Source organism: Petaurus breviceps, unplaced genomic scaffold, assembly GCF_028583685.1.
Source record: "Petaurus breviceps papuanus isolate PSGF00001 unplaced genomic scaffold, PetGlider_PUasm1.0 37, whole genome shotgun sequence".
In the NCBI taxonomy this organism is placed as follows: Eukaryota; Metazoa; Chordata; class Mammalia; order Diprotodontia; family Petauridae; genus Petaurus; species Petaurus breviceps.
The window spans coordinates 18,254,325-18,270,124 of NW_027186296.1; the positions used below are offsets into that span (position 1 = coordinate 18,254,325).

General features: G+C 36.7%; 1 protein-coding gene across 1 annotated transcript in view; it reads right to left on the minus strand.

Moving 5' to 3' along the window:
• The window catches only part of FAM227B (family with sequence similarity 227 member B), a 45,957-nt gene extending 30,645 nt beyond the window's left edge, over positions 1 to 15,312 (minus strand). The window contains exon 1 of the mRNA XM_069098019.1: positions 15,095 to 15,312. Within this exon, the coding sequence (XP_068954120.1) occupies positions 15,095 to 15,182 (88 nt within the window). The 5' untranslated portion in view covers positions 15,183 to 15,312. The remainder of the gene's footprint in view (positions 1 to 15,094) is intronic.
• Between the last annotated feature and the right edge of the window lie 488 nt (positions 15,313 to 15,800).

Below are 15,800 nucleotides of genomic sequence, written 5' to 3' on the forward strand. Positions count from 1 at the left end.
AGGGGCAATTGGGGTTAAGTGACTTGCCGAAGGTCACATGGTTAGTAAGTGTTAAGTGTCTGAGGCTGGATTTAAACTCAGGTCCTCCTGATTCCAGGGCCAGTGCTCCATTCACTGTGCCACCTAGCCACCCCCCAACAATTGATTTTTAAAGGTAACAAAAAAGGTTTTTAAAAAAACTATAGTGAGGTCAAGAAGACTAAAGAATGGGTAGGAGTCTTTGAGAGGTAGAAGGGAAGATAAGAATAGACAACAAAGAGAAGACAAAATTATTCAGTTTCATATTATAATTTTTTTATAATTTCAATTATAATTTTCAATTACTTATATTTTTCATACCAAAGTGGCTGACTCCAGACAAGGAAATTATAGAATAAAAATTACTGGCAGAGAATAGAAACTTAATATAAATGAGGAGATAGAATTAGAACCCATAAGTTCTCTCAGTAAAGGATTATAAAGTACTTTACATACATTATCTCATTCCTTACAGCAATTCTGTAAGGTGGGTACTTAGAGGTAGTAAGTCAAGTCAAGCAAAGTTAACATGCATTAAGAGCTGAGAAACAGTAATTAAGAGGCCTGTCCAAATTTGAACAGCTAGCGTCAGATGTGGGCATTCAAACTCAGGTCTCTGACAACTCCAGGTCCTTCATTTTTTTCACCATTGCTCTACTACTTTTTCCTTTTTTTTTTTTTTTTGCTTTTTGGAGTGGGGAAGGTAGAGCAATTGGGGTTAAGTGACTTGCCCAAGGTCACACAGCTAGTTTTTTATGTTGTGTCTGAGGCCGGTTTTGAGCTCAGGTTCTCCTGACTCCAGGGCTGGTGCTCTATTCACTGCACCATCTAGCTGCCCTGCTGTACTACTTTTCAATGAGTTCAGTTTGCTGCCTCCCAGGCACTGAAAAAAATAATCATCATGATTGTTTAATCATTGTGGGTGATCTTTGGGAAAATGAGGCAAACTGTAGATTCCCCATGAGAAACAACGACATCACCTCCTAATTTATTGAGAAAATGAGAGGCCTTACTTTGTCAACTTTCTTCATCTCAAAACCCCTTTCACATTGTCCTCTATTCCCTTCTCCTTTATTCCAATCTCCAATGAAGAAACAATCCTTCTCTACATGAATCCTTTATCCAGTACCTTCCCATCTCCCACAAATGGTACACAAATTATGCCTCCACTCTTATTTTCAATTCCTCCCGATTTGTTGCTTCTTTTCCCTGCTGTCTTCAAACATGCCCATCTTTTAAAAATTTTAACTACACTCCACATCCCCTCAAGCAATTATTCTAAACTTTCCTGTTATAGCCAATCTACTAGAAAAGAGCTATCCACACTTGTCTTACCTTCCTCCCTTCTCACTCCCTTTGCAATCTGATATCCAACTTCACCATTCAATTGAAGCTGTTCTCTCTAAAGTTATCCATTAACTACTATGTAGGATTGGCATCTCAATTTCAATATGACTAATGCTTAACACATTACCTTTCTTCCCACACTGTACCGTCTTTTGAATTCTATTTCTTAGAGAGTATCTCCCTCCATCCATCCAGTCATGGAGGCTCACAACCTTGGCATCATCCTTGATTTCCCTCACTCACCCCACATATCCTATCAGTTTAAAATCCCATCTCCTACTATCCCCATAATATCTCTTGTCTCCATTTCCCTCCTTATCACCTTTTTGCCTGAACTATTACAATCACTTCCTAATTGGTCTCCCAGCCTCAACTCACCCTCTACATAGCCAGCAAAGTGATTTTTCTGAAATGAAGGTCTGACTATTTTAGTACCCATTCAATAAATATCATTGACTTCCTATTGATTTGGGGATCCAATGGTAACGCTTTGGCTTTTAAAGCCCTTTATAACCTACATTTACAACCTTGTTACACATTAATCCTTTGCATGAACTCTATGGTCTTGCCTGACTGGTCTTCTTTCTGTTCCTTACAGACAATACTACATCTTCCATTTATACACCTTTTCTCTGGCTGTCCCTCCTACCTGAAATGCTGTCCCTTTTCATTTTTGTCTCTTAAAATCTAATTTCCTCTATAATTCAGCTCAAGGACCACTTTCTACATTAGAGGTGTCAAACAAGTATCCTTCATGGTCAAACTAGATTAAAATGTAACCATAAAATTTAACAGAATAAACAAAAATACAATGGAAGATAATGTCAAAATGTCATCTTTTAAGACAATATATAGCCACAGGGATCCTTACCTACACTTTAGTACCTCCTCCCCCTTTTCTGTTTGAATTGGACCATAGGACCACATGAAGTATTTCTTTTAATTTTTTTTTGGAGGGGGAAGGGCAGGGCAATTGGAGTTAAGTGACTTGTCCAAGGTCACACGGCTAGTGTGTTAAGTCTCTGAGGCCGGATTTGAAATCAGGTCTTCCTGAATCCAGAGCCAGTGCTCTATTCACAGCACCACCTAGCTGCCCCTTGAAGTATTTCTTCATTCACCTACATGCTAGCGTCCTCCTCACTCAATTACCTTATATCTCTTTGAAATTTTTTTTATTTTTGTCTATTACACAAAGGCTATCACAAAAATCGTAGTGCAGTTTTAAGCTTAAAACTTTCCATGTGGTAGAAATATCCAGAGTTTGTACATCACTGGTAGCCTTCAAGAGTCTAGGGTCCAGTGAATAGAGCACAGGCCCTGGAGTTAGGAGGACCCGAGTTCAAATCTGGCCTCAGACACTTAACACAAAAACTAGCCATGTGACCTTGGACAAGTCACTTAACCCCAATTGCCCTCCAAAAAATAAAAGTCCAGGGTCACTTCCCAACAAAGTATGATTTTTAAGTTTTGAGCTTAAAACTGTACTAAGACTTTTGGGACACCCTGTATACATACATTGCCTTCCCTGTCAGACTGTAAGCTCCTGGAGGGAAGCTAACACCATTGTCCATGGTAGGTATGTAGCAAATGATTTGGATGAATTGACTAGACATGGCAATTATTTTCCCAGTTTTCTATGGATACCTGGCAAAATTCTCAAATGGGTCATTAAAAGGTTTATTGATGAGCACTTAGAAGTAGAAGAGGTGATCATGCTAATACCTCATGTAAGTTCTTTAAAAAACATATTATTCTAAAGTCAATCTATTTCTTCCTTTGAGAAGATTTCTAGATTTGGTTGGTCAGGGGAATGCCCATGAATATCGTCTATCTGTATTTCATCAAGGTATTGGGCAAAGTCTCTTACAAGGTTCATGTTGACAGGATGAGGCAATAAATGTGAAGTAGGTGGTCATATATCTAATTAAGTTTTGAATGGAATCTAAAGAATATTGCTAATCTTGGAATAACACACTTGGAATATAATAACATTTCAGTAAGTTAGAAAAGTAAATTAAAACTAAGAAAAGGCAATCTAATAGGGATAAATGTAAAAAGTCCTTTACAGGGGTCTTCTCCCCCCCCAAAAAAAAAACTCACATAAAATTGTACATGACAGAGAAGATGTTTCTAGAAAGCAGTTCATGTGAAAATGACTTAGGAATTTTAATGGATTGTAAGTTTAGTAGGAATAAGAACTGGGATGTAAGAGTCTTTTAAAAAGTTAATGGGAGCAGTGAAGTGGTGCATTGAATAGAGCCCTGAAGTCAGGAGGACCTGAGTAAAAATATGACTTTAGACACTTGACACATTTACTAGTTGTGGGACCTTGGGCAAGTCACTTAACCCTAATTGCCTTGCCCTTACCCCTTACCCCTCCTGTTTGGGTTTTTCTTGGTCCACATGATTTTACTGTATTGGGAACTCCTGGTGGGGAAAATTCCTTCACCAATTCAGAGTGACAGTTGTTCTATAATTTACAGTTTTTGAGAGTTATCTGGCATAATTAAATACTTTTCCAGCCAGTATATAGCAGGGACAAGACTTCAGCTTAGGTCTTCCTGATCCTGAGGCTGCCCTTCTTTGTCTATGTTAATAGAAATAGGTATGCAGAACAAGAAAGATGATAGTCCTGTTTTAAGCCCTGAACAAAGAACTTTGGTACTATAGTGTCTAGTTCTAAGCACCATATTTTAGGAAGGATACCGGGAAAGTAGATGAGGAATAGGGCGATGAATAAATGCAAAAACTATGTCATTGAGGGAACTGGAGATATTTAGACTGGAAATGAAAATATTTAGTGGGTGGAACATATCTTTAAATACAGCATGTCTCCAAAACCTTGAGTTTTAAACTTAAAATGTAAAGCTACAGCTTTAGGCTAATATAGCTTAAATATAGCTAAAACAGGTAAAGTACTTAAGGTATATTAGCTTAAACTGCACTAAGACTTTTGGGACACTCATATTATTAGATTATCATATGGAAGAGGGATTAGATTTGTTTTTTGGACCTGGAAGGCAGAATGAAGACCAGTGATTAGAATTTACAAGGATCCCAATTTCTCTTTAACATAAGCCAATTAGGGTTGTACAAAAATGGAAAGGATTGCTTTCCAAGAGGAGGTAGGTGATTAAAGGAGAGGTGGTGGTGAGTTCTTTGTCCCTGGAGGTGCCAGGCAAGGTGCTGGACAACCATCTGTCAGACATGTTGTAAGGGGGATTTATGCATTAGGCAGTGGTTAGACTAGCTGACTTCTTAGGTGCCTTCCAACTTTACAAATCTATGATCCTAAGGCAGACAGCTGCTAATAGAGTCTTTCACCTTTGAATAAGTCAAATGTTGTGCTTGGCAGTAGCTGCTCTCTGTGATGATTTTCTTCACTCATTCTTGCCTAAATCCTATTCCACTTTGGTTAGCCTTGCTTTGAAAAAGGACTGTGCTTCTGACTGTGATAACTGCCTGTCACTTTCTCCCTAGGTGCATTGCCTGTGTGCTTAATTATTTCCTGAATGAACCATAATTTAAAGTCCAGTATTTTTGCTCTCATTCATTCCATATAACATCTACTTGACTATCTTGATTTAGGTGTATTTTGTTCTCTAGAACAACTTCCTCACTATCTTTGTCTCAGAAAATCCAGCTTCTAATTAACTGTTCCAACCAGCTGCTAATTGCCTTCTTGCAGTATGCCTAAGGATTATGGGATTGTGTAACCCTGGTTAGGGCAGCAAGGTGGTACAGTGAATAGAGTGCTAGGCTTGAAGTCAGGAAGACTCAGCTAGCTAAGTTAAAATCTGGCCTCAGACACTTACTAGCTGTGTGACCCTGGGCAAGTCCCTTAACCCTGTTTGCCTCAGTTTTCTCACCTGTAAAATGAGCCGGAGAAGGAAATGGCAAACTACTCCAGTATCTTTTCCAAGAAAACCCCAAATGGGGTCACAGAGTCAGACACCCTGAACAACAATGACCTGGTTAAGGGGCAAGTGCTTTGGATCTACCTAATCATGTTAAATTACTCCCTAGTAATACCTACAGCTGTGCCCTTGTGACTGCAGCAGGAATTGTCAGAGCTATGAGCTCAGAATGCCTTTCTTCAACAACAGCTGCCCCGAAGTTTAGCCAAGAACCCCATACTCCAGGGAAAGGTTAACCGGCAAGGAAAATGACTGACTTTGGGAACAGGTGGAAGCTACAAATTTGCCTTTGATAAATGGAGAGCAATCCCCTCACTCCTGAAGTTTTCCCAGCCTATTCCCTGAGTTTTTAGGCTTTTTTATTTGTACCAAACAAAAAAGTTCATGTAGCTGCGCCCTAGGAAGTCCAGCTCTATATCTAGGTGAGTAGGGCAAGGTGACCTTGACAGCGTAGCAATTGTCAGGACTCAGGGGGTCTGGCCTTACCTCAGAGAAGAATCTTCTTCTGAGACCCTTTGAAGCATTTACTTATCAGTAACTCTGGTACCCCTCTGATGATTCCTTGCTCTAGGCTTAAACTGTCAAAGCCGAGTTTTGCCAACTGCAACAGGGGTCATTCATGAAATATGCCAGCACCTGTTGACATCCATTGCCAGGAACCATCCTGAAATGGATCAGTTCCTGGAAATCCTAACAGATCATTTCAGAAATGAATTAAGCTGTGGGAAATGGCTGACATTCTAAGCAGTCATTTGGCAGGGTACGTGGATTAAGACCTAGCTCCACTCAGCTACCTTGGACCCTGAACAGCCCATGAGACTTGAATGAGTGGGTGAAGCAGGCAAAGCAACAGGGGATGGGTCAGCCCTGATTAAGAACAGCTGAGTGGCAGAGGCCATGCCTATGTAACAGTCTTGCAGGCAGGCTACTGTCCAGCCCATTACCCTTCCAGGCAAATACAGAAGCCCTTAGGAGCTGCATTCAAAATAGTTTCCACATAACTGGGATCTCTAGTGGAACCTTCTTTTCCTCTGTCTCCCAACACAGATGGGCCCCAAGTCAATTAATCTCTTTCTGCTCTAGGTGCACTAGCTTCCTGACTATTGCAGCTAGAGGTTTAGACCCTCAAGGCCTCAGCAGGAACCAATCATCCTGGAACTCTGCAGCACTGGTGGTTGTCAAAATTAGTCACCTGTCCTGACCCATAAGACACAACACTAGACTCCCATGGACTCAGGTGGGAGGACATGCTGAACTCCTGTGTTTCCTGTTCCCCACTTAGTTTAAGGGTGAAGTGGTTGCCTCTGCACAATTCAGAAGTGGGTTAAGTCTCCAAAGTCAAATTCTCTTTCATTTATATCAGGTAACACTTTCCAGAGTTGTAACTCAGAGTTACACCAGCTACCACAACCTAGGCCCAAGGGCAGCATTCCTAAGGCAGTAGTACTTTTGGGGATGGTTTTCTGCAATGGAGACAGATGTATGTGTACTGTGCCATTGTCCTGGTCCCTTTGTGTGTCCTCTCTAGGCAACCTAAATCTATTCTATGAGGGTATCACTGAATTAGCCTTTCATAGAGTTTGTAAAGAGAAAAACTTGCATGGAAGGTATTTCCCTCCCACAAGTGCCACAGTCAGCCTTGCTTTCAAAAGAAAAATACTGGAAGACTATGCCTCTAATATAGGGGGTGTGCTGGTTAAAAAAAATGTAGGCACACTTTAAAGTTTAACCTGCCTTACTGAAATTTTTTCCATCACTTTCTTAAATCTAGACAATAAACAAAATAATAAATCAAGCCCTTATTTGTAAATACTTACACTGAAAATTGAACAATTGCCTCTTGTGGTTCCAGCACATGCTTGCTCTAACATGACTATTGTATTCTGGGACAAGCCTAACCCAGACCAGTTCAACAATTCAGAGTAAGGAGTTAAGACGTAATGAGGTTCTTTTATGCCACAAAATTCAATAAAAGTAACTTTACTAAGCAGAGATTAAAAGAACACAACTTCAGAGTTTAAAAAGAAAAGACTATGTCCTTTTGATAAGAAAGCATACAGTTAACACAGCATCCAGTCAGCTAGGTCAGGAAGGTATTTCTGGAGGGCAGCAGATGCTCAGATCAAACTTCTGACCACAATACCTACTTATAGATACAACAACCTCCATACTCCCTTAAAGGACCAGGACAGAATATGCTACAGAGCTGCAACCAGGTCTGAAAGGTATTAGGTAGGGCCTCTGTGGAGGCAGGAGCCAACAGTATGAGGGAACAGAGATGAAAGAGAAAGGGGAGGATGGAATGAGAAAGTCCTGAGAGCTGCTGAAGCTAGGGATCTTCAGGTGCAATTGGCTACCCTCTCTTCCCTAGCAAGAGTCCCAGTTCCCCACCTGCCATCCCACATTTGGCATAGTCACTGAAAGAAGTAATAGCAAAGCATGCTCAGACAGCACTCCTGCGAGGGCTGAGCAGTGAAAGTAACCACAAAATGAGCCTGATATGTCCTGTCCTTGAGATCTCTTTGAACAGGCGCCCTGTTCATCAAACCGTATTTATACAAGGCATAGAACTTCAACTGGATCTGAAGGGGAAACAAATGGACAACAATATTCCAGGCCCCCTATGGCCTATACTAATTCATAGCTATTTATTTGTGTTTTGGGTACCTTCAGATTACCTGTGCATTCAGTCAGCAAATCTAGTGAGCATTATTCTTAAGTTGTTCCAACTTTTATTTTTATCATATACATCCCAAGGAATGGAAACCAACTTGTCAATATTTTATCTGTAGGTTAAGTTCTACTGGCTATGGAACTTGACACATTGAAGTCAGCACAATCTAAAAGGAGAAACCTGAATCAGGTGGGAAGACAACCTGAAGCACACAAATACCAGGGTGATCCAAAAGCAAAGTTCCATGAATTGAGTGAGAAATGAGATTATTAAGAGGGAAACACCAAGCCAAATTTCTGTCTAGGCAGAAGTCTTGGTTCTAACACCAATGTTATGTGATGATCCACTTTGAAAGACTTGGCTCTTTTCAGCAATACAAGGATCTAAGACAATTCCAAGACTCATGATGGAAAATGCTATGCACATCCAGAGAAAGAACTATGGTGTCTGAATGCAGATCACAGCAGACTATTTTCATTCTTTTTTTTTCTTTCTCATGGTTTTTCCCTTTTGTTCTGATTCTTCTTTCACAATGGGACTAATGTGGAAATCTGTTTAATATGATTGTACATGTGTAGCCTATATCAGATTGCTACTCATCTTGGAGAGGGATGACAGAAAGGAGAGAGGGAAAAAAATTGGAACTCAAAATCTTATAAAAGTGAATGTTGAAAACTATCTTTACATGTAATTGGGAAAAAATAAAATAGTGTTAAGTGGGAAAAAAGAAATCTTGGTTATGAGATAGATAAGTTATGTGGAAGCAGTGAAAAGGATTCTCCCCTTCTTATCTTTCCTAATTCTGTTAAGTGCACCATAATTCTATCAGTCACCTGGTTCACAACCCCTTACTCTCCTTTTCTCCTTGTATCCAATTGGCTATCAAGGTTTGTTAATTTTATAACAGCTCTCTCCCATCTGTCTCCTTCACTTCACTCACACAGTCTCTGTAGGAGTTCAGGCCCTCAATACCTCTCTTCTGAACTATTACAATAGCTTTGAGTCTCCTAGCTTTAAGTTTATTCCCCTTTCCAATATATGTTCCAAACATATGCCAAAGTGACATTCACATTTCTTTTATAACACAGGCTTTTCTTAAGACTCCTCCCTTCATTTTCTTTTTATTTTAATTTGTACTGATACCTTTTTGTTATATTACCCTTATTTCTAAATATATCCTTCCCTTTCCTCCCGGACATCCATTCTTACAACAAATAATTTAAATAGTTTCTTTTGTTAATGGATCTGAGGACATCTCTCTACTACTCTTCACTGCTTCACTTTTTAAAAATGAATAATTTAATGACTACTGCTTTATATTTTTATAATTTTATAATATAATTATATGATTTGAAATCCAGAAGTGCTACCTTCCCTTTATTCCTATTAAAAATTATATATTAGGGGCGGCCAGGTGGCTCAGCATGTAAGAGCACTGGCCCCAGTGTCAGGATGACCTGGGGATCAAATCCGGGCTCAGATACTAAGCACCACACCCAGTAATAACTGGCCATGTAACCTTGAGCAAGTTACTTAACCCCGATTGCTTAAAAAAATATATATACATTAAAATTATTCCCCTTGAGATTCTAGATTTAAAGATAAAAAACTAGATCTCAAGATAAAACATCAAAATTCTAAATACCTAGAAAAAATTGTTATCCTCCATTAAAAATCATTTCCCTACAGTGTATAGTTTAGGTAAGCAACGGCCTATGGACTAAATCTGCACCATTTTCAGTAGGTTTTTTTCTAATGGTCTTTGAGCTAAGATTGTTGTTTTATATTTATAAAGTTTTAATGTATTTTAAACAGTAAAAACTATTCTTAGCTCATAAACCATAGAAAAACAGGTGGCAGGCTGTATTTGGCCAGCAGCTGTAGTTTGCCAAGTTCTGTTCTACATAATTTGGTCCTCCACATGGATTTTTTTATTATTTTGTCTAGTCCTACATTATATCTCTTTCATAGTTTGATCAGTGTAGCACTAATTAATTTGGCAAGTATGATAATTTTTATTATACTGTTGTAGCTTGGTCACAAGCACTGAATGTCCCTCTAATTATTTAAGCTATTAGTGATTTGTAATTTTATCTCTACAAGTCTGCAGTGTGCTTTGGTTGACTATTTCCTACTTATTTATGCATTTTGTATTTATTTTGACTGGAACTTATTTTTCTATTATGTCCTTTTTGATTTTGTTATTTGGTATATGATAATACTATTGATATTTGTAGGTTTATTTTGTATTGTACATTAATGAAACTATTAATTTCCCTAAATTAATCTATTTACTAATTCTTTGGATTATTATAAAATGTGTTATCTGCAAATAGGGACAGTTTTGTCTTGTCTTTGCCTATGTTTAAGTTTTTTTATTTCTTCTCTCTTCTGATTTTATCATTAGTTTATTTATTTTTGTTTTCCTTTTTAATTAGATTTTATAAAGGGTAATCAATTTAGTCTTTTAAAGAAGCAGATTTTAGTTTTGTTTATCAATTCTATTGATTTTTAAAAATTCATCTATTTCTCCTCTCATTTTCAAAATGTTCTTGTTTGGGCTTACTTATTTGTGATTCTCATTTTAATTACACCTTCAATTCATTCATCCTTTCTTTTTTTCTTTTTTACTAATGGATCTTCTCAGGGATATAAGTTTTCCTCCAAGGACTGTTTTTAGCTGCTTCCATTTAGGAGGTGTTGTTTTTTCATTATAAATCTCTTTTACATGGTTTATTATTTGTTCTTTAACCTACTAATTATTAAGGATGTCATTATGAAGCCTCCATTTAGGTCTGTATCTTTGGTTCTGCCCAAAAGACACAAAATACCACACCTTGTTCATAATGGATTCCAGATTTTGGTCTCTTCCAGTTTGTCCATGTCTTTTTTTTTAATTAAATGCTTTTTTAAAAAAATTAACAAGCACTTAATTTTCTCCCTACCACATATTCAAAAAGAAAAAAAGGAAACCACTGTAAGAAATATGCATAGTTAAGTAAAACAAATGACCATATGAGCCATGTTCAAAATACATGTTTTGTTCCATCTCTAAGCCCATCCATCCCCTCTCTTAGAATGACTAAATTCTGTTTTCAGTCAAGATAGGAAGATAAAATAGTTAAATGAGATGAAAGAATATGCAGCAAATTCTTCTATTCTGTTATAACTTTACTTTCAAAATATTTGAGATCCTTTATTTAGAAGACTAAACATAAATATTAATAATATTATTTTGTCCAGATTTCAGATTTCCTTGGTATAAGACACTCTCCCTAAAGAAACTCATACAAATGTTAATCATAAATTGTTCTACACTATAATCTCAAAGGATTATATTGGGGGAACTTAGAGGTCAAATGATTGTGCCACATTTTTCAGGTTCTTAGACCAGCTGTCTATTCACCACTCCATAGTACTTCTCAAGTAAAATAATTATACAAATAGATGTTGCATAATTTAGAGCAAGATAGTAAAACAAAAAACTCTAGGTACAATTAGTCACTTTATCAAAAAATTCTTAACTATGATTCATCACTGCTTAATCCAACTCTTGGGTTTGAATAGAACTAACTTACCCTGAATCTTATGACCCAGGGTCTAAACTTTCTGGAATATGTAAATGTTCCAGCATACTTCAGAGCTTCAGTTCTTTGAGAAAAAGTCAAAGTTCTCACAGCCTTAGTTATATATTCAACTTTATCTTCCCCAGAAAGAGACATCTAAATGCCTGCTTAGGACTTAAAAGATGCCAATTATTACCACTATTATTGAATATTGTACTAGAAATATTAGCTATAGCAATAAGAGAAGATGAAGAAATTATAATAGGTAATGAGGAAACAAAACTATTTTTCTTTGTAGACAATATGAAGGTATACTTAGAGAATCCTAGAGAATCAACTGAAAAATGACTTGAAATAATTAACAACTAACAAAGTTGCAGGATATAAAATAAACCCACATAAATCATCAGCATTTCTACATTCCCAACAAAGTCTAGCATCAAGAGATAAATTCCTTTTAAAACAACTGTAGGCAGTATAAAATACTTGGGAGTCTACCTGCTGAGACAAAACCAGGAATAATATGAACACAATTACAAAACACTTTTCACACAAATAAAGTCAGATCTAAATAATTGGAAAAATATTAATTGCTCACGGGTAGGCTGGGCTAATATAATAAAGATGACAATTCCACCTAAATTAATTGACTTAGTGCCACACTAATCAAATTGCCAAAAAATTATTATACAGAGCTAGAAAAAAATCTTAACAAAATTCATCTGGAAGAACAAAAGGTCAAGACTACCAAGGGAATTAACGAAAACAAATGTGAAGGAAGATGGACTAACCATATCAGATCTCAAACTGTATTATAAAGTAGTAATCATCAAAAACTATCTATTACTGGCTAAGAAACAGAGTGGTGGATCAGTGGAATAGATTAGGGACATAAGACTCAGTAGTAAATGACCATAGTAATCTAGTGTTGATAAATCCAAAGACCCCAGCTTTTGGGACAACTCACTATTTGATAAAAAAAAAAAAACCCAACTTCTGGGAAAACTGGAAAACAGTACAGCAGAAACTAGGTATAGACCAACATCTTCACTGTATACTGAGATAAGATAAAAATGGGTACATGATTTAAACATAAAAGGTGATACCATAAGCAAATTAGGAAAACAAGGAATAGTTTAGCTGTCAGATCTATGGAGAAGGGAAGAATTTAGGATGAAACAAGAGATAGAGAGCACTATTTGATGTAAAATGGACAATTTTGAATATATTAATTAAAAGGGGTTTGCACAAATGCAACCAAGATTAGAAGGAAAGCAAACATCTGGGAAACAGTTTTTACAGCATGTCTCTGATAAAGGCCTCATTTCTCAAATATAGAATTAATTCAAATTTAAAAGAAAACAAATCATTCTCTATTTGATAAATTATAAAAGGATATGAACAGATAGTTTTCAAATGAATAAATCAAAGCTATCTATGGTCATATAAAAATGCTCCAAATCACTATTAATTAGAGAAATGCAAATTAAAACAACTTTGAGGTACCACCTCTTAATACATACCAAATTGGCTAATACAACAGAAACAGAAAATAAATGTTGGAGGGGATGTGGAAAAATTAGGAAACTAATGCACTAAGTGTACTTGTGAACTGATTCAACCATTCTGGAGAGCAGTTTGGAAATATGCCCAAAAGGCAACCAAATTGTGCATACATTTTGATCCAGCAATATCTTTATTACTGGGCTATAAAAAATGATGAGCAGGTGGATTTCATGAAAACATGGAAAGATTTATATGAAGTGTTGCAAAGTGAAGTGAGCAAAACCAGGAGAACATTGTACATGGTAATAGCAATACTGTATGATAATCAACTGTAAATGACTTTATCTATTCTCAAGAACAATGATCTAAGACATTCCAAAGGACTCACAATGAAAAATACTATCCCCCTCCAGAGAGAGAAATGATGGAGTCTGGATGCAGATTGAAACATACTATTTTTCCTCTCTTTTTTTTTCATGTTTTTCCCCACCCTTTGGGTATGTATCTTCTTTCAAAACCTGATTAATATGGTAATATGTTTTGTATGAAATGAACAGGTATAGCCCATATCAAATTGCTTACTGTCTCAGGGATGGGGGAGGTCAGGGAGGGAGAGAGAAAATTTGGACCTCAAAATTATTTCAAAAATTCATTATAAAAATTGTCTTTACATCTAATTGGGGAAAAATATTTTTAAAAAGAACTTAAAGGGGGCGGCTAGGTGGTGCAGTGAGTAGAGCGTCGGCCCCAGAGTCCGGAGGACCCGAGTTCGGTTCCAGCCTCAGATACTTAACATCCACACAAAAATACTAGCCTTGTAACCTTGAGCAAGTTACTTAACCCCAATTGCCCTAAAAAAAAAAAAGAACTTAAAGGAAGAAATAACCAATACTATCAAATAGATATTCAGAGCTCTAGCAGTCTAACTTCTCTCTTGGTGTAGCTACAGATCTTAATACAAAGATTCTTTAAGTTCATGAAATTTATGAACATAGTATTTTTTTTCTTTTTGGAGGGTGTTTGGGGTTAAGTGACTTGCCCAAGGTCACACAGCTAGTTAAGTGTCTGAGGCTGGATTTGAACTCAGGTCCTCCTGACTCCAGGGCCGGTGCTCTATTCACTGCCCCACCTAGCTGCCCCCCTAGTATTTTTTTTAAAATAGTATTCAATATAATTTATTTCCTTTGTAGTCCTATGCATTTTATTTCTTGAATTTATTTCTTAAATCTGAGAAAGAGTCCACAGGTTTCACCAGATTGTCAAAGGGGATATATGTGTGCGTTTGTATCAATATCACACACATATGATTTTGTACCTAGCTCCAGGTGAATAGATAGACCATTGAGGATGAAAGCATTTCTATAAAGAGGTTGGAGTCTACTTTGTTAGATCAACAATGCCCACTCTTGTGTTTAACATAAAATAACCCTTTCCATGAACCCTAAGTCTTTCCAGAGGATGTGGCTCTACTTTTAGACATAAATGGTAGAGATTTCAGGATAGGCAAAAAGGATCTCTCATTCTCAAAATCTTACTTGCTCTAAGCATTCAATGTTATTTAAGTCAGAGAAGTTTCTACTACAGGGTCAGGAATGATTATGCTGTTCCAACAGTTGAGGAGAAAATGTCCCAATTAGTAGGGCAACCATATAGCCTTCTTGGAACTATCCTTGGTTCTATAATAAATCCTAATTGAGTCTTCCCTCTGTGTTTAAAATCTTGGTAACATTCTGACTGCGCTTATCTCTCTGCTTTTTCCTGGAACCTAGTACTGTTAGCATGATACATTCCACCACTTAACAAGGACTTGTGACACTACAATGTTCTATAAGTTCATTCCTATCAAAGGACACATGTCTCCACTTGATGAAAACTACAACATTAATAATTTAATCACAATACAATTACTGATTTTTCAAATATTACAAAGCTAAAGACCATTTTGGGATTTAAAGATTAGAAAATATAACTGAATTATTTATATAAACCTTAATATAACTTTACCATTTCATAGAAGTTAAAGAAATATTTGACCATTAATTTTTGGCATAAAGAAATATCATTACCTTCCAAGGCAGTACTTCTTGTATAATCAATGAATAGGGAGGCATGTGTATGAAAGTCATCAAATAAGTCCTTCATTCTAAATTCCATTTCTATGAGAGCTTTATGTTTTGTAGTAACATTGTCACATAAGTATGTATAAATTGCATCCAATGAACAGGCATCTTTTAATCTCTTGACAGCTAGTGAAGATTTATAAGCATCATATTTTAAATGAGTAGACTTTGGCCATTCCTCCTGGAAACATTGTAGAGAAGAAAAAACTTTTATAAACATATTCAATAATTAAAATAATGCAATTCTAGGCATATCAATCTAAAATTGATATTACAATTCACAGTATACATCTTTGAAAGTCATTACAAAAGACAACTTTGCTGTGTTCAAATAGGTGATACAGAGAAAATCAACAAAATGATTTTTTAAAAAGCTGGGAGAGAGGGAGTTTTCTAGAGAATATGTAAAGTAAGGGAAATAAACATTCTGAAAATGTTTAGAATGAGCAGAGTAAGCTCTGGTTCTCATTTTGGTGTTTTTGTTTTTTTTATGGTTTCATAACTAAAGGGTAAGAATCACCAAGAGTGCTCCTTTTGTTTTCCTCTTTCCATGGTATAGTAAAGATGGCACTTGGACTTAGAGTCAGGATGAATCCTGCCTCTGACATTCATGGTACTTAGTAGCTGTATGACTATGGACAAATTATTTCAT